This window comes from Capricornis sumatraensis, chromosome X, assembly GCF_032405125.1.
Source record: "Capricornis sumatraensis isolate serow.1 chromosome X, serow.2, whole genome shotgun sequence".
In the NCBI taxonomy this organism is placed as follows: domain Eukaryota; kingdom Metazoa; phylum Chordata; class Mammalia; order Artiodactyla; family Bovidae; genus Capricornis; species Capricornis sumatraensis.
Genome location: NC_091092.1, coordinates 107286031 through 107303302, shown reverse-complemented (window position 1 = coordinate 107303302; position 17272 = coordinate 107286031). Strand labels below are relative to the sequence as shown.

Sequence of the window (17272 nt, the reverse complement as noted above, 5' to 3'; positions counted from 1 at the left end):
TAAAACCATGACCTGAAGATGCATATGTCATTTCTACTTGTATCCCATCGGTGAGGTCTCAGTTATATACAGGCACACATAGATGTCCTTGAGACTGGGAAATGTCTCTTGACAGACTCCCAGATTAAATTGGGAGACATTCTAGAACAAAGAAAAGCAAAAAGGGAGAAAGTAAATATTGGGGAGACAATTAGCAATTTCTGCCATATTTTATTTCCTGTGAACTGATAAAATCTATCATCTTTCCATCCAAAATACTTAATGAGAACCTATTACACATGGAGTGTTTTTCTGGGCCTGGAAATTTACCTAGATCCCATCCCTCTCCTACCATCAGACTGGTATCCCCACTCTTTAGGATAGCATTCCAGTTAGATCTCTGCTCAACATCTCCAATCCCCTAAAGAGATGAGGATTCAAGTTTAACTGGACCTGCACTGGCCCTGTTGCTGGGGCCTGAGTACCATTTCCCTTTCTCCAGTTCCCTCTGCCATCTATGTGATATCAAGTATTGTCATTCTGTCTCTACCTCCTACCATGCCCCAAACCCATATTAGAACCTTATTGCTGTCCATGCCAGTTGAGCATTTAATCTTCTAAGAACTATGCTGTTTTATGTTTTGTATTCATTACATTATTGTAGAACTTAACGTCAAAGAAACCCTATGAAACACATAGTATCTCTATATTTTTTACAAGTGAGGAAATCTCAGTAAAAGAAGTTTAATGACTTGTCCAGGGTCCTACAGTGCAGCAGAGGAAGGGATGATACATGAATCCAAGCTCGACTATGTTTTAAAGCTTTCTAAAAAATAATAATAATTTAGATTTAAAACCTAGATATGAAATCATAGGTTCTGAGCAGTTCACATTGAGTTCAGGCCTAACCTAATTGCTTTTTCTTTAAAGCCCTGAGGAAATCAAAAACTTTTATAAGGGCAAAGCTTTCTGAGAGTTTTCCTAACTTAAGGTAAAATGCGCAGTATGAAGTGGTCAATCAGTATACAAAAAGTTGTTTCCACGTTCCCTTTATTATCATACCCTCTTCTGTTATACTTCCTACCCTGTGGTTACCCACTGCTTGCTGAATAAAATATTACTTTGCAACATAGAAAATTAACACTATTCATCCATTTTTCAGCCATAAAACATATTTCATATGAATGGTATCTGATCATTTTTATCTCAGTTCAGTTCAGTTCAGTCACTCAGTTGTGTCCAGCTCTTTGCGACCCCATGAATCTCAGAACGCCAGGCCTCTCTGTCCATCACCAACTCCCAGAGTTCACTCAAACTCATGTCCATCGAGTCAGGGACGCCACCCAGCCATCTCATCATCTGTTATCCCCTTCTCCTCCTGCCCCTAATCCCTCCCAGCATCAGGGTATTTTCCAATGAGTCAACTCTTCGCATGAGAAGGCCAAAGTACTGGAGTTTCAGCTTTAGCATCAGTCCTTCCAATGAACACCCAGGAATGGTCTCCTTTAGGATGGACTGGTTGGATCTCCTTGCAGTCCAAGGGACTCTCTAGAATCTTCTCCAACACAACAGTTGAAAAGCATCAGTTCTTCAGCACTCAGCTTTCTTCACAGTCCAACTCTCACATCCATACATGACCACTGGAAAAACCATAGCCTTGACTAGACGGACCTTAGTTGACAAAGTAATGTCTCTGCTTTTTAATATGTTATCTAGGTTGGTCATAACTTTTCTTCCAAGGAGTGTCTTTTTATTTCATGGCCGAAATCACCATCTGCAGTGATTTTGGAGCCCAAGAAAATAAAATTTGTCACTGTTTCCATTTTTTCCCTACCTATTTGCCATGAAGTGATGGGACCGGATGCCATGATCTTCATTTTCTGAATGTTGAGCTTTAAGCCAACTTTTTCACTCTCCTCTTTCACTTTCATCAAGAGGCTTTTTAGTTCCTCTTCACTTTCTGCCATAAGGGTGGTGTCATCTGCATATCTGAGGTTATTGATATTTCTCCTGGCAATCTTGATTCCAGCTTGTGTTTCTTCCAGCCCAGCGTTTCTCATGATGTACTCTGCATAGAAGCTAAATAAGCAGGGTGACAATATACAGCCTTGACGTACTCCTTTTCCTATTTGGAACCAGTCTGTTGTTCCATGTCCAGTTCTAACTGTTGCTTCCTGACCTGCATATAGGTTTCTTGAGAGGTAGGTCAGGTGGTCTGGTATTCCCATCTCTTTCAGAATTTTCCATAGTTTATTGTGATCCTCAGAGTCAAAGGCTTTGGCATAGTCAATAAAGCAGAAATAGATGTTTTTCTGGAACTCTCTCACTTTTTCGATGATACAGTGGATGTTGGCCATTTGATCTCTGGTTCCTCTGCCTTTTCTAAAACCAGCTTGAACACCTGGAAGTTCATGGTTCACATATTGCTGAAGCCTGGCTTTGAGAATTTTGAGCATTACTTTACTAGCGTGTGAGTTGAATGCAATGGTGTGGTAGCTTAAGCATTCTTTGGCATTGCCTTTCTTTTGGATTGGAATGAAAACTGACCTTTTCCAGTCCTATGGCCACTGCTGAGTTTTCCCAATTTGCTGGCATATTGAGTACAGCACTTTCACAGCATTGTCTTCCAGGATTTGAAATAGCTCACCTGGAATTCCATCACCTCCACTATCTTTGTTCGTAGTGATGCTTTCTAAGAACCACTTGACTTCATATTCCAGGATGTCTGGCTCTAGGTGAATGATCACCCTATTGTGATTATCTTGGTCATGAAGATGTTTTTTGTACAATTCTTCTGTGTATTCTTGCCACCTCTTCTTAATATCTTCTGCTTCTGTTAGGTCCCTACCATTTCTGTCCTTTATTGAGCCCATCTTTGCATGAAATATTCCCTTGGTATGTCTACTTTTCTTGAAGAGATCTCTAGTCTTTTCTACTCTGTTGTTTTCCTCGTTTTTTATCTACTAAAATGTTATTCAATCTATATAAAATAATCCAGAATTACATTCACCATTTGTCCCCTACTGTCATTCCAGTCTCATTTCTCTAGGACATTAACTTGTTATTAACCTGAGTGGGATCACCTGCCACTTGTCTACATTTACCATCTACTTTACCAGCATGGTCAGCATCTATGAGACAGTCTGCTCTGCCCAGCCTGCCAACTTTCACTGCTTTTTTATGGAAACTACTTCCCAAGCTTGCCACAAGTTCTTATCATAGTTCAGTCATATGCTGTCCTCCTGGCCAGAGTGGGCTTATAAGGGAGATTGGGCTCCCCCAAATCTTCTGTGGTCAAATGCAGAAAGTCTGTTTACCTTCATTTGCTGAAGCTGTAATATGTAGTGCTAGGGAGTATTTATTTCTCTACTTTTCTCTGCAGGCCTGCTTTCTCTTCTCTTTGTAGGTCTCCTTTCTCTGTCTGCTCATCAATAAACACATGACTCTGTCATGCTTAACTCTTCCTTTACTTCATGAAACACTTGGTATCTTCTGAAAAAGATTATTCAAACGGGGGTTCTGTTATTTGCAAATAGGCATTCTAAGTGTAAATGTAGACGAGGCTCTAGAAATAATAAATATTTCTTGAATGGATTGTAAAAATATCAGAATCATCTTCCCCACACACTGTCATTATAAAATTTCTCAGTCACTATTTTAAAAGCTGGAGATGGAATTATGAAATGAGTGTCTATGTTATATGTACCCAGTGTAGTTCCAAAGATTCAAAAAAATTAGTTCAGATTAACTTGTTTTTGGTTTACTGGACAGTTATTGATAGTATGAATTATATGAGAGTGAGAGATAGTAATACTGTCACTAGGTTGCACAATGAGATATTTAATTTTTAATTATATTAATTTACTACTTTTTTCTCCTTGGTTGAATTTTCATTTTTTAATTGAAAAATGCTAACATAATCACAGCCTGCTTAAATTTATAAAAAGTGAAATAAATTTGTATGAGGACAGGGGAATTTTCCACTATAACACCTGTATAGTTAATCTCTATTTCAAAGAACTATGTATTAATAATGAAATCAGACTGATGTGAACCATTTCCATTTATCTCCAAAAATTATTATGAGTTGGGTACAGATTTTGCTTTAGTGAATCATGTAGTAGCATTGGACAAATGTAGAAAAAGTGATTGTTAAGTAAATGAAATTCTATTGGCTTTCTTTTCTTCAACCAGAAGCCAATATAAAAAAAAAAAAAAGTTCTGATTGTTGGGATAAGAATATTAGTGTAGATTAACCACAGAATCCAAATGTGTAATACAGTTTCCAATTTCCAGTGATAAATAAATGTGAGTACTTTCTTACTAAAATAGAAAACAATTTTAACATGCAGGCAACCTATAATAAGTGTTCCCCAGTGAATGTCCAGTTTCTGAAGTGAAATCATTGTTTTGTGTGACATCCTGTTATGCTTCAGTGAATTTTAATAGTTTAGTCTTCAAGCTTGATTTTTATTTGAAATCTATCCTGTTGAAGGCAAAATGTTGATGCTTCTATGACATGAAGTAAGGAAGGTAAACAAATGCTTACATTCAGGACTCATTTTAATATGTTCTTGCCACCTAAATTGCTTAAATTGTACCCTTGTCAGGTTGCAAGCTAAATATATATATATAATTCTGATAATAGAAATTGATTAGATCTTATTACCTGAAAAAAATCCACTCCCTCCTAGATAAGAATGGTCTATAAAGAGGCTGCCAACATCATTCTGAGAGATTCGAAAGGCATATAAGGAAAAGAGTCTCTCTTTTAAATAGCTCTTGAAAATACACCTTTTGATGTGGCTCATATTTCACTACTTCATTACTTTTCATGATGAAAAATAATGCTTACTATTGAAAATAACTATTTGGGAGGTTTGCAGTCTTACCTGTTCCCATCATTTTCTAGTAGCTTTTCCTCTGCTCAATACCACCAAACTCAAGGAGATCATCTTTTTTTTTTTTTCCTTGCAAAAGACATTTTAATTTTTAAACATCTGTTTCTGTTCTGAAGCATGTCTTGCTATACAGAAGTAGGTTTCTTCAGTGACTTCCCTGGTGACTCAGACGGTAAAGAGTTCTCCTGCAATGTGGGAGACCTGGGTTCGATCCCTGGGTTGGGAAGATCCCCTGGAGGAGGAAATGGCAACCTACTCCAGTATTCTTGCCTGGAGAATCTCATGGCTAAAGGAGCCTGGCGAGCTACAGTGCCTGGGGTCGCAAAGAGTCAGACACGACTGAACAACTAAGCACAGACACTCAATTTTAATGTTTTTAAACATTAAAAATATTAATGTCTTAATGTCTTTTCTCTGAATATTTGATAAATCAGTTGACCTCGCTCTGGTCTGAGTTCCTTAAAAGCATCTGGTAATTGCTGGATTCCTTTTACTGCCCAATTCCAAAGATGTAACCAACTTGTATGAAGTCTCTGAAAGTCCCCCTGCTTGCTGTTCCCTTCTCACCTATTTATTTATGAAGGTATGGGGCTGATCACAAGGCTGAATACTATTTTAGCCTTTATATAAAGGCAAACCAGCTGTTTTCACCTATGTGTGTCATTTGATTATAGTTTACTCAACACATTAAGTAGAATCCAAAAGTCATGTTGTTCATGCCATTTTGTACTTCTTATAGTCTCTTAAATCCCTTATTATAAGGTGGAAATTAAAGCATTTTACTATGTGGCTTAAGCTGTGATGGGATTTTAGGTGTGATCATTAATTAACAACCTGTATTCCTTCATCCAAATTTCTAGTCATCTGAAAAGTAGATGTAGAAGTAAGGCAGATGGAGATCAAAAGGTACCTTTATTATAAAGGTGAACTGGAAAATGACTTGGTACTATGGATTCATTTGGGCTTGTCAATACCTTCCACCACAATCGAGTGCATTTACCCCAAACTAGCCAGTTGTACGGGAATAAACAATTGACACACAAAGAAGGAAGAGAAAGTGTGCATGCTGATTGATGGTATCAGAAAAGAAAGAGAAGGGTCTGCTCAGGCTTCACTTCTTCACCCAAATTCACTGATCAGATACGTTGTTTTCTCTCAGAGGGCAGAATATGATGAAGGAGACAGATGGATGCCGAGATATTTTTCCCTCCTATACCTTTCCCTTCTAGCAAATGAAAAAGCCTCTCTATGTAAACAAGATCAATAGGAAATAAGGATCCCCACCACTGCCTTCCTATTGTTTTCTCTTACTTATCACTATCTTATTTCCCTGAGAGTCCAATAAAACCATCAAACCTCATTTAAATGAAAACACTAGGACCTCTCTGTTCTCTTTCTACCCTGACTCCTCACAAACACCATTGAGTTAATACAGATTGATCACTTTCATATCTTTTTTATTCAACAACAATCTCAGGAACATCTTTGTTGCCAGGTATTATGCTGAGTCCCAGAGACGCCAAAATTAACAAAGCACAGACTGTTGTCAAGGAATTCAAGAAATCGTCTATCCAACATGTTAGATTTATGCACCTGTACTACTTAAATCAATTGGTGTTGCCCTACTGGGATATTACACTGCTTTTATTTTTAGACAGTATTTTGAAATGTGGCTTCTATAAGACTACAAATTATACCCTGTGGGCAGTATTTCCCCCATAATTGTATTTATTCTTCCTAAGTAATTCTGGTCTCTGCCTTCTCTATGCCTCTCTGGAGATTAGTTCAGTGACTTTCTCTCTGTGGGACTTTTTCTATGAGAGTAGTTTTGCCATTTAATTGCATAACAAATTCATGCCACTTCCTTTTACATCCCAGGTGTACTGTAGCTTGAGGCTGTCTTTCTTTGATTAATCTACTGTCTTTTTCGTGCCTGATTTGCTGATTTGTTTGTCACACTGGTCTCATTTTACCCAAAGGCCAGTCATCTTGTTGCATGTTGTTTACATGACGATGCCTATGTTGGATTTGGTCTGTAATCACAACCAGCTCCAGAGAAGCCTGTCATTGGCCCTCCCATGACCCCACATTGGCCTCTAGACTTGATCCTTCCCTCTGCTTCTCTTCATTTTGCTTTCTCTGCTCAACTCACTCCATTAAGTCTTCTGTCCTAACTACTCTAATGAGAGTACCCTTGACAAGATTGTCAGCCCTATCCAGTATGCCTAATCCAGTGGTCAAATTTGAGCTTATATCTTGCTGGTTATCCCTTTTCCATCTCTGTTGTTGGCTCCTCTTCTTCTGACCAGAAACTCAGTGTTTGAGTGACCCAGGCCTCTACCCTGAGGGCCAGAACACTCCTTTGCACAGATAATGGCCTGCATACTTTCCAGAAGCTGCTGCTGATGGCATCTTCTCAGCAGTTGTGCCACTTGTCGGGCCTGGTATCCTCAGCTGTGACATCTTTACTCAGACAACTTGGGTTCTTCTATTTAATTTCTATATGGCCTTGACAAAATTATTTTACTTCTCTATAAACTCTGTTTCTTCAACTGTAGTATGGAGATAGTATCTATTTCATAGGATTTTTTTTAAAGATTAAGTGTAAATGCATAGAATTCTTAAAAGTGCCTGGTTCTCAGTCAGTGTCTCATAAGTGTTAGATATTACCATTATTATCATTTAAAGCTCTGGTTGGGCATTTTGTGACAGTGATGTACTAGAAGACCCATCTTCGGTCACTGACAAATGACAGTTTGAGATGGAAACATGATTCTTTCAATGTCATTTGCTGGGTTTTCTCATTAATACATGAAATAATATTGTATCAGAAAGTACAAAAATATGGTACCTAATCTTAAATAGATTCTGAAATTTGGTGCTAAATTGCTAAATGGCTGGATAAAATATTTATGTTACAAAAAGTTCCTTTATCTTTTATTTCTGGATTCTTGTTTAAAATGAAATGTGCGAGACAAGCATTAGCTATGTTGCCACTTTCTTCCTTTAATTTTTGTTCTGTGGTTTACTGTACTTGCAGTTGTAGCAAAAGAATATGCAATTATTTTAAGTTAATCTATTAAATGACCTTATGAAAGTGAAGTAAAACATGTAAATTAAATAACCCTTCAAAAAGACACACAATTTTGTAAAAATAATAAGAGTGTGCAGATGGCACATTCTTCATTATCTGTTCAAAGAAAATAGCTTTAGGTGGTTTATCCAATATCCTCTATTTTCTTTGAATACCTTGTTGTTATTATCCTCTTTCAAATTTGTGTTCAGTACTCCATTCCTTCCTTCTATGATTATTACACCCTGTCAAGCAAATGTAGATGCCTATTATTAATGAAGAGACAACTATAGAAATTTATGAAAGAATATGAATAACAGTGTTCATTATACTTTGATATTCACTTCTCATTGAGACATTTTGGTTGGGTTTGCTATGAAGTGTATTTCTTACAGATTAAAATGATATAAAATACACAGTTTCACAATATATTTTCCAAATAAATTGGTTACAATTCAGTACTTTTTGACTATTTATGTTTTGTCAAGGGTCTTTTAAAATTACTAATATTCTTCCACATGGAATAAAAATCAATTATTGTCCTGAGAAAATTCATCCACATATCTGGCACCCTTGACCATAGGTGCCATTGCATGATTTATTGGCATGATGATATAAGCATTAGGTTGCATAATTACACAAGGATGGAAGCATACCCTTCTTATTCAATATAATGACCACTTGCCATACCCAAGTGATTATTACCATTATTGTTTATTAGACAGTACATGATAAGTAGATAGATATATATAGATATATCATACTCTATAATTGTCTGAAATATGTTTGATTAAATATTTTGCATGTATATTAAGGGTATGAATATGGTACTAAAATGAGAAGCTCATGATTTTGGTTACCAGTCAGGACTGCTCCCATGGTTCCCACTTCATTCACAGGACATTGCTTGAGCTTAATCTCCATCTTCCTCTCACCCTTGTGCAGGTCACCACCTGGCCTGAACTACTGCAGAAACATCATTACCTTCTCTACGAACCCCCTTTTGCTCACTTTACCATTAAACAAGCACATCATTTCAATATTTAAAACATTCCATAGGTTCTTACTATTCTTAGAAGTCCCAAATCATCACCATAGCCTGCATAGTCTTGCCCATTATGCCCATTTCATCTCTTGGAAATTTCATCCCACTCCCTTTTGCTCCACCTGCTTAAGTTCTTTCCCAAAGAGGCTGTGGAAAATTCCCTCATGCTGCTCTGATGCCTAAGAGGCATTTCTTTGTCTACATGCAGGAGGCCCTTATCAACTTTATTTTTAACTTTGGTATATTGGTCTCCTCCTCAGGACCTTGGCAGTCAAGTTCCCAGGACCTGAGCTCTCATAGCCTCTTCTGCTTCTCCATAGTAGCCGTTCTCACAGTCATCATTGAAAACGCGGTATCACTGGTAGTTTATTGGCAATTCATTCCTCCCAGTTATAAGTTCCATGGGGACAAGAACCTTACTTGTCATTTCAAGGAAAGTTTTCAGTTATTATTGACCAAATGAAAAAAGAAATATAAATATAGATGATAAGAAAAATGTTTTTAAAGTGTGTTTAGATATTTGATAAGTAAACAAAATTATCTGCCTCATAGTTATGAATTTTTCCATAGCTAGGAAGTTTAACTGGGGCAAAATCTACAGCTCTTAGTGAGCAGTTCCTGAAAACTTTCACAGAATGGGAAACCATTGAAAATGGGAAGTGCTTCTAAACAAGCATGTGATAACCATTATATAAGATAGAAAAAAAGAGGTTAGTAAATATTTCAATACCTATTAAAACACAATTGAAATCAAATGTATATTTATCCTGACCCTTAATTTTGTGAGTTCAAATGTCTTTTTAAGAGTTTGTGTTTAAAACAAACAAAAAACAGAATTTTACTCCTGTGTCAAAAAATTTATTACAGTAGTCCTAAGGACTATAGACTTATATCTTGAAATTGTAATCTATATTAAGATAAACTACATTTATTTAAATGTTTTTAGAAGTGTGCATTTGTTCTCTCAAAGTCACAAGCTATATTTGTCATGAGTAATTAATTTTATACAACAATCAGATGATAACTAATTTACACTGGTCTCACTGACTTAGCTCTGATCAACCCAATACACTTAAAAGTACTATACAGATCCTCTCCAAGTTGGGAACATTGCAAAAGGTATGCTTTTAACTTGATAATATGACTTTTCAAATAAAATGCAGAGACTCTACTTTGTTAGCTTGAAGACACAATGCAGAATGTCAGTTTGTTAGGATTTTGTACCACCTGATTCTGTTTTTCTTTCTTATGTGTTCATATCACTATATTCTAGTTAAAACAAGGGAAATATGTAAAGTGTAAAAAGTACTAATATTGTTCCTACTTGCATGACCCCTGTCCCCTTGCAGATAATCAGGTCTGTGTTTTGTACCAATGGATCTTCTTAGAATTGAAATTATGACATCTATAGTAACAGATTCCCCACAGGGGGTTCAATGCTTCTGAAACTAAATTTAGCTTCTCATTTCCTATCTTGATTCTGACACAGCCATTCCTGTAAAAACTTCAATAATTAAGCAGAAACAGATGCAGATCTCAATAGTATTTGCTTTGAAAAATATGTTATTTGAATGCAATGAAATTTCATCTCCCATTAAACACTCTAAAACTCTTAAATGCTGCTTCTCAATATAGAGTATGGCTTCCAATGGAACATTTCCATATCCCATCCCCAGAACAAATCAATATATTAAATGTAGACATATTGATTTTGCTACAACAAAGAATGGTTATCAATAGGAACAATTGCCAATTTGGTCAACAGGATGAAAACTAGCAATTCAGAAGGTCTGAGATTTATTTTTACACATAAAAAAAGAAAAATGATCTTGTAAGGTTATGGGTCAGTCCATTATTTTACATTAATAAGATTTACTGAGTAATTATTAAATGTGACTTTCTTTATAAATCATGTCTATAAGCTTTTAATATATATAGCATATCATATTGTGTTTATAGTAAATGTTATAGTAAATGTTAATTTTTAGTTTCCACTTGTCTATTTCTTATTTTATTAGTCCGAAATTTAAGGAGGGTGAGATTAAGGATAGTGGGTGAATTTATTTTTTATATCCATTCATTTATTTAACTCTTAAGAGCATACTGAATACTATTATATACCTGGTAACACACTAGGTATTATGAACACAAAGCTAAATAACATATACCCTCTCCCTCACTCTAAATACCTGTGCATGATTAGTGCTGACATATAACTGATTTTCAATCTATATGTATTTAGTTGAATTAAAATGCATTTAAATCTTGATTTTCTTAGATTTACCTATGAAACGTGAATTTGAATATGGCATTGAATTTGAATCTGAAGATGAAGAGGCTAGTTTGGAATCCTGCGTGGCTATATATTTGATCAAAAAATCTTATAATGCCAATAAAGAGCAGATAACATTGGTCTTCAGTCTGATATTTACACCAAAGAAACCAGTGAGGTAAACCTGCTTTTTCAAACCCTAATTTCTTTAAACAATATTATTACTCTTTTAAACTAAATAATGTGGTCTTTTTCTTTCCATCTTTCTATTTGTCAGTTGCATTACTTCTTTGTTGCCATTGAGGTAAATAGATTATTTCTAGCTATTCAGCTGTGAAAAGTATTCTGATAAAAAAGAATAGTCCAAATTATTAGAAATCTGAGATATCCTTCAGTAATTGTGACCTTCCCAAGGTCATTAGGATATGCTACTAGCAAAACAGGGCTGTCTACTTTTTTTTAGTATAAATTTATTTATTTTAATTGGAGGTTAATTACTTTACAATATTGTATTGGTTTTACCACACATCATGAATCCGTGACTTGGTGCTATACATTGGCAACAAGGTATTTCTCCATACTACCTCTCAGAACCAGTTCAAATGATGAAACTGCTGAGTGCCCTCCTTTGCAATTGCTCTCATTACCGTTTTACCATTCAAAACCATAGCATTGTACTAAAGGTAAAGTATAGGAGGGTCATAGTAAGTAATACTATAGTAATTTCAACTATAGTAAGCTTTGAATATCTGTCCTTTGGAAAACCTCATCCAGTGTCTTTGTATTTACTTTTTAGGCAACTGATACTTAGCATCTACACATACTGTATGATAAGTCACATCTGAAACAGGATTTTATGTCTTGATGCAGAGACACTGATTAGAACTGCAAATAAGCACAAAATACAGCCTGGCCATGAAAAAAAAAATTGACAGTATTACTTGTGCTTTTAACCATTTCTATAATTTAACAATGCATTCAATGTACCCATGTGTGTATGAGAATGTAGTCTAATAACTAAAAGATAGCAGGGTCCCCTTCAGGAAGCAGTAATAAAATCAGATTTGTAAGAAGAAAGTACATATTAACCATTATTTTCATAGTTTTCTATGGTCTTTTTAAAAAATTTTTCATAGTTTTCTATGGGATTCCTTGGTGGCTCAGTGGTAAAGAATCTGCCTGCCAGTCCAAGAGGCACTGGTTTGATCTCTGCATCAGGAAGATCCCCTGGAGAAGGAAATGACAACCTACTCTAGTATTCTTTTTTTTTCCTACTCTAGTATTCTTGCCTGGAGAATTCCATGGACAGAGGAGCCTGGTGGGCTGCAGCCCATGGAATCACAAAGAGTCGGATACAACTTATTAACTAAACATTTATTTGTTAGTATTTTTTTCACATTTAGCTTAGTATTATGTTGATTCAGTGACAGGGAAATTACCAGCAAAAACCAGAAGGGGAAAATGTTATCATTAGTGAGTATCAACAGAACCAATGTGAATTTATATTTGTTCCACATTTGGTGAGTTTAGAGCTTCTTGGTGAATATTTGAGAAACTAATTTAGGACAACTTATATTCATGATTTATAAAATTTTGTGAGTGTCTTGTGGTGTTCCGATGTAGTTTAAAATTCTATTTTATGTGCACATACTCATTTGTTTTTGTCATTTCTTCTTCCATATGTATTTGGGATGGTTCATGGCAAGACATACCATTAAATGATAAAAAATAAATAAATAAAACCAATAGCTTTAAATTTTGAAGAAAGGACAAGAAAATAATTATACCCAAATCATACTGTTCCTACATAATTTAAATAAGTATCAAATTTAATTCTTCTCTTCCTGATTGACACGGTAAAAAAAAAAAAAGACAACAAAATTTTCATGAGTTTGTTAAGGAAAACACTGTTGCACAACAGTAAAAACAAGGTAATTTTCCATGTTTATCCTTTCATACAATAGTGCTGACATAATAAGAGTAATGGTCAGAACCTTAAATGTGTTTTTACAAAAAATAAAATATAGTAAAAACAAGAATATTATTCCTTAAGACCTTGACCTTTTTTTTTCTTTTTTTCATTGGAAAAGACCCTGATGCTGGGAAAGATTGAGGGCAGGAGGAGAAGGGGACAACAGAGGATGAGATGGCTGGATGGCATCACCGAGTCAATGGACATGGGTGTGGGTGGACTCTGGGAGTTGGTGATGGACAGGGAGGCCTGGCTTGCTGCAGTTCATGGGGTCAAAAAGAGTCAAACACGACTGAGCTACTGAACTGAACTGAATGGGGCCGGATGCCACGATCTTAGTTGGTTGTTGTTTTTTTTTTAATATTTAGTTTTAAATCAGCTTTTTCACTCTTCTCATTCACCCTCATCAAGACTTTCTTTAGTTCCTCTTCACTTCTGCCGTTAGAGTGGTATCATTCACATATCTGAGGTTGTTCATGATTCTCCTACCTATCTTGTTTCCAGCCTAGCATTTCTCATAATGTGCTCAGTGTATAAGTTAAATAAACAGGATGACAACAGACAGCTCTATCGTACTCCTTTATCAATCCTGAACCAATCAGTTATTCCATACAGGGTTCTAATTGTTGCTTCTTGACCTCCATACAGGTTTCTCAGGAGACAGGTAAGATAGTCTGGTATTCTCATCTCTTTAAGTGCTTTCCAGTTTGTTAATGATCCACATAGTCAAAGGCTTTGGCATAGTTGATGAAACAGAGGTAGACGGTTTTCTGGAATTCCCTTGCTTTCTCTGTGATCCAGCAAATGTTGGCAATTTGATCTCTGGTTCCTGTGCCTTTTCTAAACCCTGCTTGGATGTCTGGAAGTTCTTCATTCACATAATGCTGAAGCCTAGCATGCAAGATTTTAAGTATGCCCTTACTAGCATGGGAGATGAGTACAATTGTCCAATGATTTGAGCATTCTTTAGTACTACCCTTCTTGGGAATTGGGATGAGGATTGACCTCTTCCAGTCCTGCGGCCACTACTGAGTCTTTCAGAATTGCTGACATACTGAGTGCACCACTTTGATAGCATCAATTTTAGAGTTTTGAATAGCTCTGCTGAAATTGCATTACATCCACTAGCTTTACTGACAGCAGTGCTTCCTATGACCCACTTGACTCCACACTCCAGAATTTCTGGCTCTGGGTAGCTTACCATACTTTTGTGGTTATCTAGTTCATTGAGATCTTTTTTGTGCAGTTCTTCCATGTTTTCTTTCCATTTCCTCTTGATCTCTTCCACTTCTACTAGGTCTCTAGTGTTTTTTGCCATTATTGTGCACATCTTTGGATGAAATGTTCCCTTGATATTTCCAATTTTCCTGAAGAGATCTCTAGCCTTTCCCCTTCTGTTTTCCTCTATTTTTATGCACTATTCATTAAAGAAGTCCTTCTTATCTCTCCTTGCTGTGCTTTGGAACTCTGTGTTTAGTTGGGTATACCTTTCCCTTTCTCCCTTGCTTTTTACTTCTCTTCTTTCTTCAGCCTCCTCAGGTAACCACTTTGCGTTCTTGCTTTTCTTTTTCTTTGTGATGGTTTTGCTTCCTCCTGTATAGTATTACAGACCTCAACCCATAGTTCTTCAGGCACACTGTTTACTAAATCTAATGCCTTGAATCTATCTGTCACCCTACTGCATGTTCATAGGGGATTTGATTTAAGTTTTACCTGGCTGGCCTAGTGGTTTTCCCCGCTTTCTTTAGTTTAAGCCTGCTTTTTGCTATGAGAAACTGATTATCTGAGCCACAGTCAGCTCCAGGTTTTGTTTTTGCTGACTGTATACAGCTTCTCCATCTTTGGCTACAAAGAATATAATCAATTTGATTTCGGTATTGACCATTTGGTGATGTCTATGTGTAAAGTTGTCTCTTGTGTTGTTGAAAAAAGGTATTTGCTCTGACCAGTGGATTCTCTTGGCAGAATTCAGTCAGCCTTTGCCCTGCTTCATTTTGAACTCCAAGGCCAAATTTGCCTGTTACTCCAGGTATCTCTTGACTTGCTACTTCTGTATTTCAATCCCCAATGATGAATAGAACATCTTTCATTGGTGATAGTTCTAGGAGGGCTTCTAGGTCTTCCTAGAACTGATCAGCTTTAGCTTCTTTGGCATTAGTGGTAGGAGCATAGACTTGAATTACTGTGGTGCTGAATGACTTGCCTTGGAAACGAACGAAGATCATTCTGTCGTTTATGAGATTGCACCCAAGTACTGCATTTTGGACTCTTTTGTTGTTTATGAGGGCTACTCCATTTTATTGTTACTAGCACTGTATTGAAGGGATATTGTTAAAATTTTGGTACCAGTTTGTTTTTTTTTTTTTATGTAGTATAAGAAATGCAGCATTGAACATCCTTATACACATTGCTTCTTGAAATCTTTGAAGTATATCTGAGGGAAATTACTAATAGTGAATTAACTGGTTTAGTGTCTGTACCTTTCAAATTTGATAATATATTATCTAACTGTTCCCCAAATTGTTGAATAATTTCACAGTCTAATTTAAAGAGGCTAAGAGATCCCAGAACTGTTCTGAAAGATTTATGTAAGAAGATTGTGATTTCTTGGTCCATTCTGACATATGATATGGCTTACAACTATAGAGCTATGTGTTTGAGTTATTTCCACCTGAAGCAAGCAAACACATAACTATTCTTCACCGTCAGCTACTGACCTATGTCTCCATTCTTCTTCAGAGCCAACTGCTTAGAAGGCTATACTTACTGTCTTCATCAATTCAATTGCCATTCAATTACATGTTATTGTAAAGTGTTTATGATATTTATCAGTTGCAATTTAATTTTTTAAAGCTTCAGTTTAAGTCAGTTTTGGGGGCGTTGTAACTTTTCACAGAAAATATAATTTTTCTATGTGAAGCAAGAGTTCAAAGAACTCTTTCATGATGTTTCAGTTTGAACAGAAAATCCCCTTATGGAATACCTTTTAGTGTAACGCTTGGGTCCATTTGCCATCCTCTCCTCAGATTCTTAAGTAATATGATATTCTATGCTGGGTACAGAAAATTTGTAGAGTGAATTCTACATATGTTACTAATTCTTAGTAAGTAACTAGAGATTAAATGAGATACCCTATGAAATAATTACCTCAAAGGGAGGGTAATAATAGGGATTCTGGCCTACAGAATTATTCCTGAGATGTAAACAGCCTATCCACATCTTTTCCATCTACATTTTTTAAAAGAATTAAAAGTTTCAGTTTTTTTTACTGAAACCACAGGTTTACTTACATTTTCACCTTAGATGTTGACCTGCTATGCTATATCCCCTTTGCTTGTTTTCCTTCAATATCCTTTATAAATCTCTTTTTCTATTCAAGGTCTCAAGTTTTACTGAAAGTAGAGTGTATGACAGATGGGATCTGGACGTTTCCCATGATGTTGATTGCTACTGAACCTGATGTGGATGGGGTCATTGATATTGAAGGGGTTGGTTTATTTAAGGAATCTACTGTTGACTTCAGGCTGACAAGTCAGACAAGGTAATACATCAAGCATATGTGTGTAACTGGTTTTGTGAATGAAATTTATGCTGAACTGGGAAACAATTTAAGATGGAAAATTCTATTATGTCATCTTTTTCTGGTTAAGTCAGAGCAGTATTGCTTCTAGGAATCAAAGCTTTATATATTTCATATTTGTTATTTAAAACTTAGAAAATAAAATCTACAAAGTGAATACCAAAGAACAATAAGAACAAGTAAATAGATATTGAAATTTAGAATAATATTTCTATTTGTTTTTCAAAGAGTGTTTTAATGTATTTTTTCAAAGATAGATGGGTTTCTCAGTAAATTTTAATGGTTTGGGGCTGTTAAGTAATTTAACTAGGTAGAGGTGATTAGGTAACCTACATTGAGATTCCATTTTCTGTATTATTCTGCTTAGTCACAGCTATCTTTGTTATACTTGTAATAACATAAGCAGCATGACAATAATACATTTACCTTTCTCAGAAGTAAAAAATATTT

The 17272-nt window shown here is 35.8% G+C and overlaps 1 protein-coding gene across 1 annotated transcript in view; it reads left to right on the top strand.

Annotated features, from left to right (window-relative positions):
• The window catches only part of CFAP47 (cilia and flagella associated protein 47), a 504236-nt gene that overhangs the window by 451850 nt on the left and 35114 nt on the right, over positions 1-17272 (top strand). The window contains exons 63-64 of the mRNA XM_068963234.1: positions 11277-11448; positions 16622-16783. Of these exons, the coding sequence (XP_068819335.1) occupies positions 11277-11448; positions 16622-16783 (334 nt within the window). The remainder of the gene's footprint in view (positions 1-11276; positions 11449-16621; positions 16784-17272) is intronic.